Source organism: Glycine soja, chromosome 19 (assembly GCF_004193775.1).
Source record: "Glycine soja cultivar W05 chromosome 19, ASM419377v2, whole genome shotgun sequence".
Classification (NCBI taxonomy): domain Eukaryota; kingdom Viridiplantae; phylum Streptophyta; class Magnoliopsida; order Fabales; family Fabaceae; genus Glycine; species Glycine soja.
In genome coordinates this window covers 45,989,935-46,008,514 of record NC_041020.1, presented here as the reverse complement: position 1 = coordinate 46,008,514, position 18,580 = coordinate 45,989,935, and the positions used below count along the sequence as shown (strand labels likewise).

The window sequence follows — 18,580 nt, the reverse complement described above, 5'->3', positions numbered from 1 at the left end:
TGTGAGGAAAAGTGAGGCAAATCGACCTGAGTGATTTTTGCTACTAACCAATTCTATCTCAATGTTTATTTGTGCTTTCATTGCAAGATCATGGCAAATGCAAGAGAGTCTAGCTAAGGGAATTTGAAAAATTGCAACTATTGAAAGTGTTCGAGCATTCGGAGCAGATGGGGAAAAGAAAGAAAAAAAGAAGAAAAAAAATTTAACATGCAAAACGACATTGCTTATTACTTTTTTTTTAAAAGAATTTTTTTTCACGTGCAATCTCACTAAGACATTAATTATAGGTAGGTAGCACCACACGTAGCATGTTTGCGTGGTCGATTAACAGTCATGTAGGCAGATAACGATTTCAGACTAACGACAAAGACTTGAGACAAATTTTTTCAAATATAGGGATCCGATTCAAAGGAAAAAATTATTATGGATCAAATGCAAAAAAATAGTATTTATCAGGGATCAAAAACATATTTAAGCCAAAATTAAAATATAATAAATAAACATCACACCCATGAAGCCAAAAAATTTCAAATATTAATACTATCACGATATAATTTGACAATTTCAATGTTTTCAAATAGTCAAATGAGTAGTGTCAACTAAAACTTTAACTAAATTTAAAAGAGTTTGAAACAAATTAAAAAATAAAATAAATGTTCTACAACCAACTTTGCTACAAGAGTTTTGACAAACAAAATTTGAAGTATAATAGTAATTTTTTTTTTAAATTTAAAAAAATATTATATTTTTTTGCCTCTAGTCTATGCTTATTGGATGAAAGACTAATCTTGGCTCATGGTGCGTGACTGTCACTAGCCGAAGCAAAATTTGTACATGATGGGAATCAAAAATGAGTTTTTCTTCTAAATAGATTATTCCTATTTATGTGAACACAACGAAATCTTACACCATTGTGCCAACTCTTTGGGTTTAAAAGATATATTGTAAATGTTATATATAAAAATAAATAAAAATAATAGTTTAATACAAATTAATGGATCAATGGGTTAAGATATTAAAACACGTGACTTAACCCAAAACTTAACGGATTTGATCAGATTTAATCCAAATATAAAAATATTCAACCCAAACTATTTGAACTAATTTAAATAAATTCAGATTCGCGGGTAACCGGTAGGCCGAACTCCAAAACTTTGGATTGATTTTTAAGCGTACTTCTAAAAGTATTGAGAAAAATAATTTTTCAATTTTTTTACTTAAAATTTTAGTGAGATGATATTTTATAATGTACTAAGCATGGAAAAATATTGGCCTCATGACTAGTTTTGACTTTTGACACATAATTAGTATTATTAAAAAGTAAAAAAATAGTATTATAAATAAAGAAAAATAAATCATAAAAACTAATCAAAGAAATGTGATCATAAATAACTAAAACTAACAAATGGATGAGAGGAGAAGTCCTTTTAAGATAAGATATAAATAGTACGCATGAATATCACCGTGTAAAAAAGAAAAAAACTAATCAAATTTGCACTACTTTCCTTCAATAATTCAATTTATATTTATTTATTTTGTTTTTCAAATAGACTCCCTGAAATTTCATTTGCTGCCCTTTTATCTTATTGGTAAAGGTCCTTTTCCCTTTATAAATTATATGTCTGTGTGGTATTTCTAAGTATAAACTTAGCTTCCTTCCTTTCAAGACAAATGTGGTTGACTTGACTTCACTCTCATTATTTCAGTTCTTCCCTTTTTTTTCTTACTTCCATTATTCCCGGTCCTCACATTCACGACCAGCATAATTGTACATTTTTCCATTGCCCCGGCAACGTTGGTGACGAGTGACGACCCTTTGAGTAGCTTGGGCAAATATTTTGGTCAACAAATATTTTTCTGCAATATCAGTGTTTTCCATTCCATATCAAATTTCAATCCTTTAGGAGTTTCCTTCCAGTACAAACCAAATTCACTTGCTTTTTCTACTTTTATGCTTATTCAGTAGTAATATTCATATATTATTGTATAGCACTTAAAAATATTTCACTTCTGTATATAATTCTATTCTTTGAGCTTATGGAGATTCGTGTGTGTCAACCACAGTTTTGGGTTTATTAACTTTATTCTTTTGTAATGGCAGCTCAGATGTAGCTACTAGAATGGACAATCAGAAGGGAATGAGTATTAGTTTTGAGACATTCACGTGGAAAATTGAAAATTTCTCAAAACAGAACACCAAGAAACTACAATCCAAGACTTTCCGAATCCGAGGTTATAAATGGTACAGGCAAATTAATTTGAGGTCTAATTTTTTTTTTATTTACTTTTAGATACCCATAGGCTAAATAAAGATTAAAATAAGCCTTAATGATCGAGTTTTTTTATATCTTCAACCTCCAATTTTTATTCTCTCCTTCCCATTATAATTATCCTCTGTTTTAAATAGGTCAACAAAAAATAATAGATAGATGTATTTTTTTTTTTACAAAATTAACCTCATATCATTAATTTATTTATAAATTTTATTGTCAATATTAGTATTATAATAGATATAAGTGGAAAAAAACAATGTTGTATAGAAAAATTAAAATGATAATTATTTTAGGATAATTTTTTTTCTTTTACACTATCATTATAATTATGATGGGACGGAGTGAATACTTTTCATTATTAATTATGATTTTCGTCTTAATTACCTTGCAGGCGGATTCGTTTGTATCCATTAATGAAGAATGTTGACCATTTTTCATTGTATTTGATGGTTGCGGATTCTTTACCTCCGTATGGATGGAACAGAAATACGCATTTCAAGTTGGCTCTAGTTAATCAATTGGATGGCAATAAGTCAGTTGTAAAGGGTAATATCAGTTTTAATTGTTCTCTTCTTTTCTGTGTTCTTGTTAAATGATTTTGTCTTGCCAATGATGGTGTACATATATATACACTTGGTAATGATGGTTTCATGGAAGAAATTAGCATTACCCATTAACCATCATCAATATAGAGTGGAACCACTGTGAGCATTTAAATTCCAAACTTCAAGGAAGATATTTACTTAAACATGCCACATTTAATGATATGAATTTGTTTATCTCATCATACTCACGCCGTATTTGTATGTTGTATGTTTCACTTTTCATTAGTTACTTTTTAGAAGTATTTATCATTAACCAATTGGAATATTTGACCATATGTGATTCTAAATTTCTAATTCCTGGTATATATATTTGCACATTTTCAGAGACTCAGCAGAAGTTCAACGGTGGATATCGTAGCTGGGGCTCATTTTTTGTGAATCTTAGTGACTTCTATGACTCTAAACAAGGCTATCTTCTGAATGACACATGCATCATTGAAGCTCATGTTTGTTTCTCAGATCTTAGCACTCTTGAAGCTAACAATTTGAAGAAAATCACTCCAACCAAAGACTCTAAATCAGGTGATCAAGCAGCAAGAAATTCAGAATCCACACAGCAGGAAGATGATAAAGAAGCAGAAACAGAAATAGAAACAGAAATATCAGATGAGAGTGAGACATTTAGTTCTTCAACCTGTGGGTCTAGTGAAACAGAATGGGAAATTCAAAGTTCAGATTTGACACTAAAAGACCTTCTAGATTTGGCGAGTTTAGGAAAAGAAGAAGCTGCTTGTGTTCCACTGTTGGAGGAAGCATGCATATGGCATCCTTCCCTGATAAGGAGCCAGAGGAAAAGTTCAAGATGGTTCAAACTATGGGCATTCACATCTTTAGGCCAAGTTCTGCATTTACTCAAGACAAGTAAGGTGAAGGATATGAATGAAGATGCATGCAATCGCCTTCAAGGGTTATGGGAGGAACTTGTTAAGCATTCTGGATTTCAATTGTCTTGGTTGGAGCCTTATGTTCAATCTGCATTGGATATGAAAACTCATTTGGATAAAACAGATGAAGTGAATAAACTCAAAGACAGTGTGGTTGCTTTGGAGATTAAAATGAAGAAGCTGAGGGAAGAATTGGTAGCTGCAGAAGCTGAGTTTGAGGTAGCAAGGAGGGCCTTGGCTGAGGCAAGAAAAGGTTTCATAGAGATGGATTTGAATGCTGATTTAGGTTATGCCATGTTTTAGCACATTGCATATATAGTGATTAGTGAACTTGATTTTTCTCCCAAGTTCCACTTCCTTGCAAATTATGGTGGGAAATGCCTTGGGCGCTAGTTGCTAATACTTCTCTATATGTATTATTATCTGTCAAAGTTTGAAGGGTTCAGACTTCAGAGTAACATATAGAACACGACCACTAATTTTAAGGGTTCAAAAGTTTAATGTATTTTTTTATAGAAAAAAATACCGTCTCTCTATTTCATAATATGATCATATTATGGAATGTATTTTTATATTTTATAATTGTACTTTTTTATTTTTATTTTTTAGAAGCCTATTTTTTAGAATGAGTAATTTAGTACATGTTCTCCACGACAGCCCTGGTTTCAAGCTTCGATGTAATATAGTAAGACAATCACGTCCTTTTATTTTTATTTTTTATACAGTAACACATTGTCGATGGCTTGTGGATCAAAAGCAAATTTACCGATTAAAGTTTATTTTAGATGAATATCTTTTTTTCTTCTTCTTTCTAATAGACTTTTCACTGAAATTAATCGTAGATGTTATCCATATTTAAATGAATCAAACTTTTTTTATCCGTATGAATTCAACTCAAGATTTTTTGTATAAATACTTCCTACATGCTTATAAAAAAGAAAAAAAAAATGCTTTCTACATGAATGAAATAAGAAACACATTTTCTCTATTTTTTTTTTCTTTTTTTCCCTCTACTATTATATATCTTTTACTCTTTGTCGTTTTTTTCACAAATTGTTGTTGAAGTATTTTGCCCTCATGAATAGTTTTGATGATATATAATCATTATTATATGAAAAGATAAATAAACCATAGAAATTAAATAAATGATTATATCATTGTGATCATAACTAACAAAATATGCACAACTTCCTTCTATTCAATTTATATTTATTTATTTGGGTTGTTTTCTTGGTAGACTCTCTGAAATTTCCCTTTTATTTTATTGGTAATGGTCTCTTTCTCTCTATTGATTATATCTCCGTCCGAAGTTTCATAGTATAAACCGTATTTAGCTTCCTTCCTTATAAAACAAACCAGGTTGACTTTAATACTTCATTTTCATTATTTCATTCTACTAGCTTCTTCCCTTTTTTTCTCTTCGATTTCTGGTTATCACGCTCATTATCTGCGTAATCACACCTCTTTCCATTGCACCGGCAACGTTTGTAAATAATAAAATCTTTTTTCTATTTCTATGCTCTTCCCGTAGTTACTATATTCATATACTAGTGTAGAGCACTTATAAAGTGTTCACTTGTGTATATACTTCTATTATTTTATTGTTTTTCATCTTGAAGAGTTCACTGAATCGTTTATACATATTCTTTTATGATGGCAGCTACTAGAATGGATAATAAGAGGAGACCGAGTATTAATTTTGAGACCTTCACGTGGAAAATTGAAAATTTCTCTAGACAGAACACCAATAAACTAAAATCCAAGGCTTTCCAAATCCGAGGTTATAAATGGTACAGGCAAATGAATTTAAATTTTCAAGTCTGAAATTTTGTGCTATTTTACTTTTAGATAGCCATAGGCCTAGTAAAGATGAAAATAAACGAAAGATAGTAGTATCATATATTGTTTTCTACATTCTTACTTTTAATTTGAACCCCATATTTTTACTTTTCATTAATTAGGCTGATTGTCTTAATTACCTTGCAGGCAGATTCGTTTGTATCCATTAGTGAAAAATGTTGACCATTTTTCATTACGTTTGATGGTTGCGGATTCTTTACCACCGTATGGATGGGACAGAAATACGTATTTCAAGTTGGCTCTAATTAATCAATTGGATGGCAGTAAATCAGTGGTAAAAGGTAATACTAGTCGTTATTGTTATCTTCTTTGGTGTTGTTCTTACCTGATTTAGTGATTTTGTCTTGATAATGATGGTGTAGTGGTAGTCTGGTAGAAATTAGCATTATCTATCATAAAAATGGTAACAACGCATTGTACTAAAATTTATAACTAGAAATCATAAGTTTCACTTCTTATTTATTTATTGAGTCTGTCTTTTTTTTTTTTTTAACAGTATTGAGTCTGTCTTATGATTCAATAAATTTCAACCATTAATTATCATTAACCAATAGTAATATTTGCCATCTGATCATATGTAATTCCAAATCTCTAATTCCTGATATATATTTGTACATTTTCAGAGACTGAACAGAAGTTCAAAGGTGGATTTCGTGAGTGGGGCTCATTTTTTGTGAATGTTAGTGACTTCTATGACCCTAAACAAGGCTATCTTGTGAATGATACATGCATCATTGAAGCTCATGTTTGTGTCTCTGATCTTAGCACTCTTCAAGCTAACAACTTGAACATAATTACTCCAACCAACGACCTTAAATTTGGTGATCAATCAGCAAGACATTCAGAAACATCAGAAGGGGAAGTTCAAGGTTCAGATTTGACACTAAGGGACCTTCTAGATTTGGAGTGCTTAGCAAAAGAAGGAGCAGATTTTGTTCCACTGTTGGAAGAGGCATGCATATGGCATCCTTCCCTGATAAGGAGCCAGAGTAAAAGTTCTAAACTGTTCAAACAATGGGCATTCACATCTTTGGGTGAAGTTCTGCATGTACTCAAGATAAGTAAGGTGAAGGATATGAATGAAGATGCATTCAATCACCTTCAAGGTTTATGGGAGGAACTTGTTAAGCGGTCCGGATTTCAATTGTCTTGGTTGGAGCCTTATGTTCAATCTGCATTGGCTATGAAAGCTCAGGTGGAAAAAGCAGCTGAAGTGAATAAACTCAAAGACAATGTGGTTGATTTGGAGGTTAAAATGAAGAAGTTGAGGGGAGAGTTGAAAGCTGCAGAAGCTGAGTTTGAGGTAGCAAGGAGAGCCTTGGCTGAGGCAAGAAAAGGTTTCATAGAGATAGAGGTGGATTTGAATGCTGAATTAGGCTATGCCATGTTTTAAACTATGTAATGATAACTGAACTTTTCTTTTTTTTTTTAAAAAACTTTAAGGTTCTTTAAGTTTCATTTCCTTGCAGATGATGGGGGGAAATGCTAGGGTGTCCACTGCTAATACTTCATTGTATGTAGTCTGCATGTGTAATATTTTCGTCATGGGTGGTATGGATAAAAATAGGTCACATTGTTAGATAGGGGTTCCTGCTTATATCACATCCAAATATGCGTTTGAATCTTTATATATAACTGATATAAGAAAATATTTTATTTGATAATTAAATTAAAGAATTTAATTCAATCAAATGATTTTTTTTGAATATTATTATATTTAAAAAAAACATAAATAATACAAATATAAGATAAAGCAAAATAATTTAAATTTATTGTATATGTGAGCATTGAGCACCTCACATTCAGCTTATTTTTAGATGTCCCAAGAGATGATTGTTGGCCACAAAAATAAGATAAGTGAATTATTTTCAAATAATTTGAAAATAAGATAAATTAAGCTTTCGTTTTATTCGTTAAAAATTACAGTATTAGATAAAATAAATATTTTTGTTTCACGTTTAATTTGAAAAATATTAAGGCATAACACAAATCAAACAAATGAGTGTAGAAGATCTTTGGTGTTTTGATGATGATCAAAAAGCTTAGAAATCAAGTGATAAAAGTTAGAAATCAAGTGATCATCAATTCCAAAACATAGGGGGAGTAAACACAAATTTTATATATATACATTGCTTGCTTGAATCTTGATTTCAGGACTTATATTGTCATCATAAAAAAGGGGGAGATTGTAGAAGCAAATGACTTTGATTGATGATGATCATGATGATTTGATGCAAATGATGCAAAAACGCTTTTCAAGTTTAAATTCAAGACAATGATTCAAGAATACAAGACACAAACATTAAGATGATCACTAGTACATTAGGAAGGAAATTCCTAATTGATATAGCAAAAGGTTTGGCCAAGTAATGCATGTTAAAAAGTGTTTTTCAAGAGATTTACTCTCTGGTAATCGATTACCAGAGGATGTAATCGATTACCAGTGACCAAAAATGATTTACAACAGCTATTAAAATTTGAATTCAAAATTTGCACTGTGTAATCGATTACACATATATTGTAATCGATTACCAGCAGTTATTGAATGTTTTAATTCAAATTTTAAAGCTTGTAATCGATTACACACATACTGTAATCGATTACCAGAGGAGATTTTCAGAAAATATTCTCAACAGTCACATCTTTTCATTTGATTCTTGAATGGTCATCAAAGGCCTATATATATGTGACTTAAGACACGAATTTGCAAAGAGTTTTGATTGCTCAAAAAGTTTTATCCTCTCAAAAGATTAAGAGAGTTTTTCTTAATTAAAAAAATGTCTTATCTTCTCGAAGATTCCTTGGTCAAACACTTGCATATTCAATAAGGAATTGTGATTGATCTTCATTATACAATCTATCTCTTTCAAGAGAGATTTCTTCTTTTCTTCTTCTTACTTCTGAAAAGGGATTAAGAGACCGAGGGTCTCTTGTTGTAAAGGAATTCTGAACACAAAGGAAGGATGTCCTTGCGTGTTCAGAACTTGTAAAAGAATTTTACAAGAGAGTGAAAAATCTCAAGTGGGTTGCTTGAGGACTAGACGTAGGCACGGGAAGTAGCCGAACCAGTATAAATCAAGTTTGCATTTCTCTCTTCCCTTAAACTTCTTTTATTTATTACTATTTATCTTTGGTTTGAAAGAAGTTTATTTTGAATTGTCTTTTGAGTAATTCATATTAAGGGTGCATTGTTGATCTAAAGAGAGAGTAAAATTTTAATTGGAGAATAGTTCTTGTTATCTTAATTCAACCCCCCTTCTTAAGATAACTGAGGCCATTTGTCTAACAATGAGAACATGACAAAATTTTTAATTTTTGTTCTTCAGAAAAATCATGGGATAACTTTTTATCCTAAGTATAAAGTATAAAAAAGACATATATATATATATATATATATATATATATATATATATATATCTTTAATAAACAAAAAATAATAACTAAACAATGTAAATATTTAAAAAAGGAAGCACCGGATTTTTATTCCTAATCCCTTTCTATTTTTTATTTCGGTAAACTCATTAAATTTGATATAAATTATATTAAGATAATTAATATTAAGTATTTTAGTAAATTTTATATTATTTTATTTGTGTTGTCCATTATTCGTCAAATAATATACAAGATAAAAATTATCTTCTAACTTGTGATTTTGTTATGTCTTATTTTTCTTTTCTTTACTATCATAATTTTAATGAATCAAACATATCTTAATCGAATAAATTGTTTTAAATTAAATAAGATATTATCAAATCAATTTTCTAAAAGTCCTTTAATGGTTCCTATTTAAAAGAGACATTAGTGTCATTCTCTCTCACTACTTTTTTTTTTCTGCATACATTAAAAGGTTTCTTTATTTTATGAAGTTTCCCTTATCAACAGAGTTTGATAGCAAAATTTGGTCAGGATGTGATATCGGGTACACAATTTTAAATTTATCTATTTAGTATTGTTTCCGCTGCAATATATGAACACTCCACTTTTAACTATCAATGGTGACTGAACAGAGATAGACTTAGAGATCCAATCTAACGTTGATTAGCTTAGAATAGAATGGTTCCAATTTTTTTGGATCCCTTATAAGGCGAAGGGACTCATGTCATGTGTACCGTGACCCAAAACACTTACCAAGCTTGCAAGTTGCAACCCATGGTGCTTCCTACGCTGCCATAAGTAAAAGCTTCCTTAACACTACTACTAATTCACACCATAATGTAAGATTACCTCATTGTCACATTGGGATACCTGAGGAATGGCTGTGCTGATGTAAAATCACTAATTACACACATACTTTCTATCTAATGTTGCTATGCTGATGTAAACGTTGACATAACATCGAAGAGTTTTACAATTACAAGTACACCTTTACCCTCGTACTTGGACCCGAGGCTAATAAATGAATCTAATTGAGAAAATGAGTTCGCATTTCCTGTCGAAAAATTATACAATAATAATAATAATCCCAAAATAAAAATTAGCCACTTGAGTTTAGCTTGCCACTAAAATTAGTTTGACTTTGTGCACAGTACCCTCCTAGCAAGCAATCGTTGTTTTTCTTGTGAAACTTCCTAGCACAAAATCAGGAACTCATTTCAATCGACTTCTATTTATTGGATTCAGAGTACTCTCATTTGATGTACTGGGTCTATCCGTCCTATGTTTTGTGCTTAATCAATCATCTGGGACTTGTAATCTTGCTCCAAAGTCTTTACTTTTCAAAGCGTATTGGGTTTCTCATGTGAGTTTCTGTGCCCAAATTCTTATATTTTGATATCCACTTGTTCACACTGTGTATGTACTTCATGCTGTATCATTATCAAGCATTGTAACTTTTTTTTTTCCCTTTGTAAACAGGTGGTTTCATGTTTTTTGTTTTTAGCAGCAGCTCAAGTCTAGGTACCTATTTAGAATGGAGAACCAGCAGGTGAAGGGTGTTGCTTTGGAGAAATTCACATGGAAGGTTGAAGGTTTCACCAAATTGAATACCAAGAAACAGTCCTCCAAGGCTTTCAAAGTTGGCGGTTATAAATGGTAATTGGGTTTGAGTGAAACTCTAAGCCGTTAATAATTATACAATTACTAAAGTGTGTGTGTGTTCATGTGCCATTTTCCTTTGACAGGAAGATTGTTTTGTATCCTAAGGGGAGGAATGTGGAGTATTTGTCCTTGTATATGAAGGTTGCTGATTCTCTACCACCATATGGATGGAGCAGATTTGTATATTTCAGGTTGGCTCTTATTAACCAGGTGGATAGCAAGAAGTCAATTGTAAAGGGTAACTATCTGTCTTGAATGCTCATTTTGTTTATTTGCTACTCTGTATAGTATTTTCAATGCTATTATGTTTTACCAAATGATGAATCCATATATGAATATACATGTCTTAAAACAACAATACATCTATGAATTAAAATAAGCTAACGTTTATTGAGAAGGTGACTGACAGATTTTGTTCCCAAGATATTGATTGATCAATGTTCTTCAACTTCAAACTTTTAACTGAGTTATGCTACCTCCTTTTTGGTTATGTTCAAGAACTTTCTGAATGCAGGAAATATGGTGGTCAAAGGAATAGTAACCTTGGAACTACATATGCTAGTAAAATACTATCCATGTGCAATTTTAGAATTGAATTGAAAATCAAATCAAAGTACAAGGCATAACTAAATTCGTCGTCATAGGTGGAAAAGGAACCAACTTAAGAAAATGGCTATTGATTAATATTTGTCTTTTTTTTTTACCGTAATTTAAGATATAAGTTATTAGAATTATATTTGATTATACATGGCAATTCTAATTCTAGATGATTGAAATTGAATTTTTCCAGAAACCCAGCAGAAGTTTAATGCTGGAAACAGTGCTTGGGGTTCTCCATCTTTCATTCCTCTCAGTGAATTCCATGACCTTGCTCAAGGTTATCTTGTGAAAGATGCATGTATAATTGAAGCTCAAGTTTTAGTCTCTAAGGTCGCATTTAACATCCCAGGCAGCTTAGCCCAAAGCATTACGACAATTCATGAACCTAATGGAGATCAAGCTAGGCTAACAGAAGTGGAAATGACACCTTCAGATTTGACATCAAGTCCTACAAGTACCCAAGGTTCTAAAGATGATCACGTAAATGAAATAGAACTGCAACTCATACACTCAGAAGATCAAGAAATAGGACCCTCAGCCTCAGATTTCACTCCAAGTCCTAAACAAGTTCAATTTGCTCCTAGTGCTCCCCCTATGTATCCTTCTTTATTTGATGAATCTGAGCAAGTGATCTTAACCCCTCTAAGTGACCTTATAGATTTCAATAGTGTAGAGGCAGAAGAAGCATCCTTTATTCCATTATGGGAGGAGGTATGTTCATGGCATCCATCACTAATAGAGAATCAAAGAAGGAGAAGTCCCAGGTTCATATTGTGGGCATTCATTGCCTTGGGACGAGTGCTACATTTCCTTAAGACTAAGACAATTAGGGATATGGGTAATGATGATTGTATGATGCACCTTCAAGTTCTATGGGAAGAACTTCAACCCTTTGGATTTGACTTGACATGGCTAGAGCCCCATGTTCAATCAGCAATGAGTGCAAAAGCTTATTTTGAAAGAGGAGAGTACGTGAAAAGTATAAGGGTCAATATAGCTTCTTTAGAGATAGAATTGAAGAAGCTGAAGACTAAACTGGCTGTTGCAGAACTTGACCTTGAGGTTGCAAGGAGAGACTTGGCAGAGGTAGAAAATGATTTCCAGGAGAGGGACATGGATGCTGAACTTGGTTATGGGATACCATAGTCCTTAGCCGCTTGAAGGAAGCTTCATTTGGTTCTTTTTTTTTATCTTTGAGAATCAAAGACAGATACTAGATTTACAACAACTCACTGTTGAACCAACTAAGTTAAATCTTTGCTAACTTCATTTGATTTGCTATTGTTATTTGCTACCAACATACAAAACATATACCTTACTCTAATAATGTACCTAAATTTGGAAGCAGTACGTGTTTATCTTACTCTCAAATCATATAGCCTTGTCATTTATGAATTGAAACTCATTGCATTGCTAGAAACAAAAATGACGGAATAAAAGATAAGGACAAATCACGTTCATATTCCTTGAATTTTAATAAAATTTCACTCCATGCCCATTCGCTTTTTTTTTTTTACTCTTTACAAATATCTCTTAATTTATATAACATAGTATAAATATCACCTTTCTGTTAACACATTTTCCTAATTTTTAACACATTTTCACTGCATGCTCATTCACTTTTTTTTTTTTTTGTGTTTAATAGGAAATTACAGCTATTGTGACTTTTAAAGTACATATTTTACATGTTAATTTGTGAATAAATAACTGTAAAAATCTTCTACATCATCATTAATATACTATTTTACCTAATATATTTTATTAAAATTTAAAGAACGTAAGTATAATTACCTCAGAAAATAAATATGAATTCTGCCGGAGGCTTCAGATTAATTGTGATGCTTTGTTAATGTAAATATTTTGATACTATCAAATAATCAAAATAAATTTTTGATAAGATTTTAAGATAGTTATAAAAACTAATAAATTTAACATATATTAAAATATGTAATTAAATGATGATATAAAAATATGTATAATAAAATATAATTTTAATCTCTCAGTTATTTAAGGTTTTTTTAGTTCCTCCACAAAATGTTGATCAGAATTATTACCTTAACTTTTTTCCGTTTAAGTCTTTTATGTTAAATGGTCATGTAAAAGTTGATTTCTGACAGGTTTTTTTTTTTAAGGATTTTTTTTTCTGACACGGCTTTTAATCCCAGAAATTGCTTTGTGAGAACAGCGAACCATTTTCCGGCGGTTTTGCTTTGTCGGAAATACCAGGTACATACTCATTCAACACCATGTTTTACATAAAAATGGGATTTATTTTGACAATGTCTATCAAAGATGTTGTAGCATGGTTATCACTTGAATCCAAAAAAACGTCATCTTCGAATGATATTGGAGGCTTCAAAAGCTGGAATGGTAACCTTTTTTCAATCCAAAGCCTCTCGGTCCTTTTTTCATCCAAAACAAAAAAGAATATAAATAAAAACCAAAACTCGTCCAGATGAAAACAAACACCATCACCCATAACAAACTTTATCATCACACCAAAAAATAAAAACACAGAAAAATTAGGACAAACAGAAAGAAACAGATTTCCAAAATTTAGAGTGATTAAAGAGAGATTTCCGAAAGTTTTCTCAATTAAAAAAGCAGATAATCGATGAGCGCGTGGAAGAAGAAAAATCATCGGAAAAGGGAAAAGTTTAGATTTATGTGTGTGTAATATATACTTTGCATATAAATTGAGACGATGAAGAATCGATGGCTACAGTGATCACGTTAGCAGGTACAAGCCACATCTGTCGATTGATTCAACTGGTCACCACCGCACCCATGCATAATCTGCCATCATCCGAGTCGATCCGAGCTTCGTCCGTGAAAAGGAACATTAATTCGAAATCGAATTCGCACTCCTCCTTCTCAAAACCCTACATTCGAAAGGGGGGAAAATCCCAGATTAAGCGAGGAAGGTTGTTCTTCTCACTCCAGATCGAGATGGAAATAGCGGAAATCCAGCGATTTTGTGCGAAGGAACCGCGACGGATGAGAGAGAAATCAAGAGAGAGAAAGAGATTGGTTGGGATAAGAGAACCAAAACGACGACATTTCGTTGAGAGGAAAGTTTTATCATCCAGATCCCAGAAGGTTGTTGTGTTGTTCCTCCGTTTTCTCTGATCGATGCGGTATGGTTATGTTCCAAGAACTAAAATAATGTGGTTTTGAGTTGGACTTTAAAGAGGGTGTGTTTGAAATGGAAGCACATTAATTTCTCAGGATTTTTAACTGTCAAATGATTCAACGTATTTTAAATGTTTCTACTAAGTGGTTTTTTACGATAAAAATAATTGGGAACGGTCATTGTTTAATTAAAAAACAACAAATATATTTTATCCGAATATTTATATAGTTAGAACATTAAAATTAAATTCTTCACTTCAATCCTAAATTTGCATAAAGATAAGATTTACTTCTTTTAAATTGATGTTGTGAGAATATATTCCTCTACATTGATTTTACTATTGCATAAGATCTTAGTCCTTCAACAAATGATTTTCCTACAGCCTAGGTTCTTAGTCCTTCATCTAATTTTATTAATATAATCAATTTTATAATAGAGGGTTTTGTCATGTGAGTAGATGACACATGATAACGTCCCATATATTTTTATTTTCCTGCTGAGATTTAGCTGGTTTTTTTCTTCTATTTTTTCAATTCATAAAATATGTAATTATACTGATTAGAGTAATTACGATCAATATATATTTTAATTTAAATTAATTAAAATAATTATAATAATTTTATATATACATATTTCCTCCAAATTGAAGGGGAGTGGAAATAGGAATGACCATTTTTATTGTTTTTAAAAAAAGTTAACCGCCTGCATATCCATTCCTATGTTTCGTGCAAAAGAAATTCGTACTCAGTAGCAGTACTTATTATTTTGTAATTTTGTTATTTTAAATTATTAAGATGAAGCAAAAGATTAAAAGATGGAGTTTTACCAAAAATAAATAAATTATTTTATAGTAGTATTTTCTAAAAGCAATAGCATCAGTAAACCCCCCTAAAGGCTACAACCATGGATAAAATCATTACTGCTAAAGACCGTCATTGAAGTTAAGCAACAAACGGCTGCTATAGCATATAAAAGGGTTGAGTGGGAAGGCGTGACGCCAAGGAGGTAAAGTAATTTACCCCAAAAGAAAAAAATTCTATACAAGATCAAGCATCACATTACATTATCGTCAATAACAAAGAACAATAAGATTATTCTATCTTTGTCGTTACAAATAGAAGGAATATGTGGATATCAACCATTCTCAGCCTCAAATAAGAGGGAATGGAACAGAGAATTTTAAAAACACCAGATGTCCAAACACTTCAAACAATGGCACTATTATGCTTAGTTATGTGCTGTGTTCGTGTTCCGGGTCCGTGCTTCTTGGAATATGAATGCCAACGAAAAGGTGAACTAGGAGATGAAAAATATAGTTCTCCATTGGACCTCGTATCTACAATACTCTGTACGATAGTAAACCATCAATCGTCTCAACAACCAATCGGTTCATGCGCACTAGAAGCAGCAAATATGATCTTGTTTTAGGACCTGAATAAAGAGACAGCATCAATAAGTATTTGGTGATACATGAAGCATTGTTGGTCTGGTAAAAAAATATTAGGTGTTCTTATGAAATGTTATAAAATAATATTGGCTTTGGTGGAGTGATCTTGTTATGGGAAAAATTACTATTTTGCAATAGATTCGAATAAGAAAAAGGATAAGAACTACCTAATTCAAATGAAGGAATTTCATCTTGGTGGAAGTAGCTGCATCCATTGGTCTTCTTGCTTAGGCTTGAATTAATCTTATCAACAGCCACGACTAGATCCTATGAGGTCGAGTTGGACAAAGAACCCCAAAAAAATGTCAAGCAGGTTACCAAATTTCTTACACGCAAGTGATTGTCAAGTGAAATTATCTTTGACTTTCACATTTTGAAGCTTAACCAAGGGCAATAATACCATAAGTTCGGTAAATAACTGAATATATTGTAAAAATAAATAAATCTACAAGCCATATATGCTTTAGAAATGAAAACTATATTATACAGTAAAATAAACCAGCAGCTTGTTCTTCTCAGAAAAGCACCAATTCATTTCACTTATAATAATAAAAGTGTCACGTTATTTTACTTAATTTTTGTTTTTAAATATTTATCAAAAATCATGAAAACAATAAAAATGTCATAATTTCTTGTACAGATCTATTGAAATAAAAAATAAAATTAAAATAAGGTCACATATCTGTAGTTATCACTTATCAGTAAAAACAAAAGGCATACTCGTGCCTTGACAAAAACCATTTTAGCTACCCTACATCATGGGAAGAACTAACATTCCTGGAATATAACATGCAAATATTGAATGCCATAAAAAACCTCACCTCCCATGATGTTAGTCCCTTCATGTAGGCAGGAAGACATTCAAATTCGCTTTTCAATATCTTTAAGATGGGGCTGGGAGCTTCAGCTGACTTTATATTCTCTTTGTCTTTCTCTAAATTTCATTTTGGCAAAAAAAAAAAAAATTGAATTAAAAATCTCCATGTGCTCAAGGTTAAGCTTGAAACAGGCAATTATTCAATTACCATCAGATAAGAAGTTACTTCCTTCAGTCTCCGCATCATGATGATGTTGCTGCTTAAATTCTTGTACTCTGTTCACCCATAGTTTGGGGAATGAGAATCGTGTAGGAGTTATCAATAGAAATGCAGGAAAATGATATCCATAACTTTTAACTTACTTCTCAGGTTTTTGTGGTGAAAAATCACCTGCATGAGCGGATGAAAGAAATAGTGGTAAAAAATAAAATTAGCAAAATACAATTAATTTGAGAAGCTAAGGCTAGTTTTCATGTAATCAACAATAAAAGTACTTGCAACAAAATAAAAGCATGGAAATGGAATCCTTCCAAATCAACAAGCATGCTTATGGAGGCAAGTGGCATTCACTAACCTTTAGATGCTAACATGGCTAGACATGTATCTGACAGCCCAAACTTTTTCAAACTCAAAGATTCATCAAGTCTAAAGAAAATTAAGGGTTCTAAAAAACTTATTGTTATAACAATCAACAAAACTGATCAATGATTCAACCATTATAATATTAATAGTCAATCTTTTTCAGAGCTTTAAACAAAAAAAATCTGGAAAGTAAAGTGCCAAAGCAAATAAAATGAATGAAAAATTGAAAAGGCTATCGTATGCAAATTGTACTCGCTATCATCCAGCACTTCAAATCAATCTAATTGCAGTATTTCATCTGATTCTGACCAAATCTTTTTTCTTTTTTCTGTTTTTCCATTCCATATAAAATTTGTTCAGAAGCTGAAAATCGTATTAAGGATACAAAGCATCTTCTTCGAAACTTTTGAAGCTAGAATCGGCGACGGAGAGTGATCCATAGAAAGAAGACGGACTATCCAATTTGTCTTCCGGATCTTGACGTTGTATATCCTCATCTTCATCCGCCTCCTCAATATCAGGAACTAAATCAAGAAAATAAAAGAAAACTCAATTTAACGAGAACGGAAAATTACGAAGCAGAAAACAGATAGAGGTTTTTAGTTTTTGGAAGTACCAGCACTATAACCGTAGCACTGGAGGCGATCTTGGAGTTGAAGGAGATCGGAGTGGTTCTTCTTGTACAATTCGTTGCAGTGACCTAGGAGCTCTTCGAAAGAGACTGTACCGAAGGACATGGAATCGAGCATGTCGAGGTCGGCGCTCGCGGTCGATACGCGGCGATTGAGGCATTGCAAGAAGGTCGACGAGGCGGAATCTGTTACAATTATGGAAGGATTTGAATTTGAATTTTCTCGGCAAACAAACAGAAGAATTAGAGAAAGAAAGAGAGAAGCGTACCGAGAGGAATAGGTCGGCGATCGATGGATTGTTTGAGGGCATCGGAAGAGGAGTGGAGGTGGCCGCAGAAAGCTGCCAATGCGTTGCAGAAGCTAGAAATCGGATCCTCCGCCATCGTCTTCTTCCTCTCTGTCTCTGCCAATTGCATTTCCAATTTTCGCCTATGCTTTCGAATTTTAATCCGAAAAGCGTTTAGGCGGGATCTCCACATTTTTACTTATTGTATATTATTTCTTTTATGCGTCGCATTAATAGCAAGCGCTTGTAGCTCAGTGGATAGAGCGTCTGTTTCCTAAGCAGAAGGTCGTAGGTTCGACCCCTACCTGGCGCGTTGTTCTTTTTATTTTATGTATATTATTCTATGTGTATTTTTTTGTTCTGCCAATTTTTGTTTGTCTATCTATTCAAACCAGAACCGATATTTTTTAACAAATAGCAATT

The 18,580-nt window shown here is 32.2% G+C and overlaps 4 protein-coding genes and 1 non-coding gene across 7 annotated transcripts; 4 read left to right on the top strand and 1 right to left on the bottom strand.

Moving 5' to 3' along the window:
* Window positions 1-1,665: 1,665 nt before the first annotated feature.
* LOC114398398 (MATH domain and coiled-coil domain-containing protein At3g58270-like) lies at window positions 1,666-4,503 on the top strand. 2 transcript variants are annotated; one of them, XM_028360583.1, is made up of 4 exons: window positions 1,666-1,841; window positions 2,102-2,242; window positions 2,665-2,819; window positions 3,203-4,503. In XM_028360583.1, the coding sequence occupies exons 2-4, from the start codon at window positions 2,121-2,123 to the stop codon at window positions 4,063-4,065; spliced, it is 1,140 nt and encodes a 379-aa protein (XP_028216384.1). In that variant the 5' UTR covers window positions 1,666-1,841; window positions 2,102-2,120; the 3' UTR covers window positions 4,066-4,503. The 2 variants fall into 2 exon arrangements, with proteins under 2 accessions (XP_028216384.1, XP_028216383.1); XM_028360582.1 differs by having other exon boundaries at window positions 1,667-1,917.
* A 616-nt stretch (window positions 4,504-5,119) lies between these two features.
* Window positions 5,120-7,250, top strand: LOC114399917 (MATH domain and coiled-coil domain-containing protein At3g58270-like). Of its 2 annotated transcripts, XM_028362139.1 has the most exons (4): window positions 5,120-5,249; window positions 5,423-5,552; window positions 5,749-5,903; window positions 6,246-7,250. In XM_028362139.1, the coding sequence occupies exons 2-4, from the start codon at window positions 5,431-5,433 to the stop codon at window positions 7,013-7,015; spliced, it is 1,047 nt and encodes a 348-aa protein (XP_028217940.1). In that variant the 5' UTR covers window positions 5,120-5,249; window positions 5,423-5,430; the 3' UTR covers window positions 7,016-7,250. The 2 variants fall into 2 exon arrangements, with proteins under 2 accessions (XP_028217940.1, XP_028217939.1); XM_028362138.1 differs by lacking the exon at window positions 5,120-5,249 and having other exon boundaries at window positions 5,263-5,552.
* A 2,977-nt stretch (window positions 7,251-10,227) lies between these two features.
* Window positions 10,228-12,685, top strand: LOC114399794 (MATH domain and coiled-coil domain-containing protein At3g58270-like). Its single transcript, XM_028362008.1, has 4 exons — window positions 10,228-10,360; window positions 10,477-10,653; window positions 10,743-10,897; window positions 11,450-12,685. Exons 2-4 carry the CDS (start codon window positions 10,532-10,534, stop codon window positions 12,403-12,405), a joined length of 1,233 nt encoding a protein of 410 aa, XP_028217809.1. The 5' UTR covers window positions 10,228-10,360; window positions 10,477-10,531; the 3' UTR covers window positions 12,406-12,685.
* A 2,721-nt stretch (window positions 12,686-15,406) lies between these two features.
* Window positions 15,407-18,301, bottom strand: LOC114399511. The gene is made up of 9 exons (XM_028361709.1): window positions 18,140-18,301; window positions 17,856-18,056; window positions 17,625-17,763; window positions 17,232-17,302; window positions 17,020-17,047; window positions 16,865-16,932; window positions 16,661-16,773; window positions 16,007-16,106; window positions 15,407-15,823 (listed from the first exon to the last, which is right to left on the bottom strand). The coding sequence occupies exons 1-9, from the start codon at window positions 18,285-18,287 to the stop codon at window positions 15,729-15,731; spliced, it is 963 nt and encodes a 320-aa protein (XP_028217510.1). The 5' UTR covers window positions 18,288-18,301; the 3' UTR covers window positions 15,407-15,728.
* Window positions 18,302-18,397: 96 nt separating this feature from the next.
* TRNAR-CCU lies at window positions 18,398-18,470 on the top strand. Its single transcript has one exon. It is a non-coding gene; the product is annotated as a tRNA-Arg (tRNA).
* Window positions 18,471-18,580: the final 110 nt, after the last annotated feature.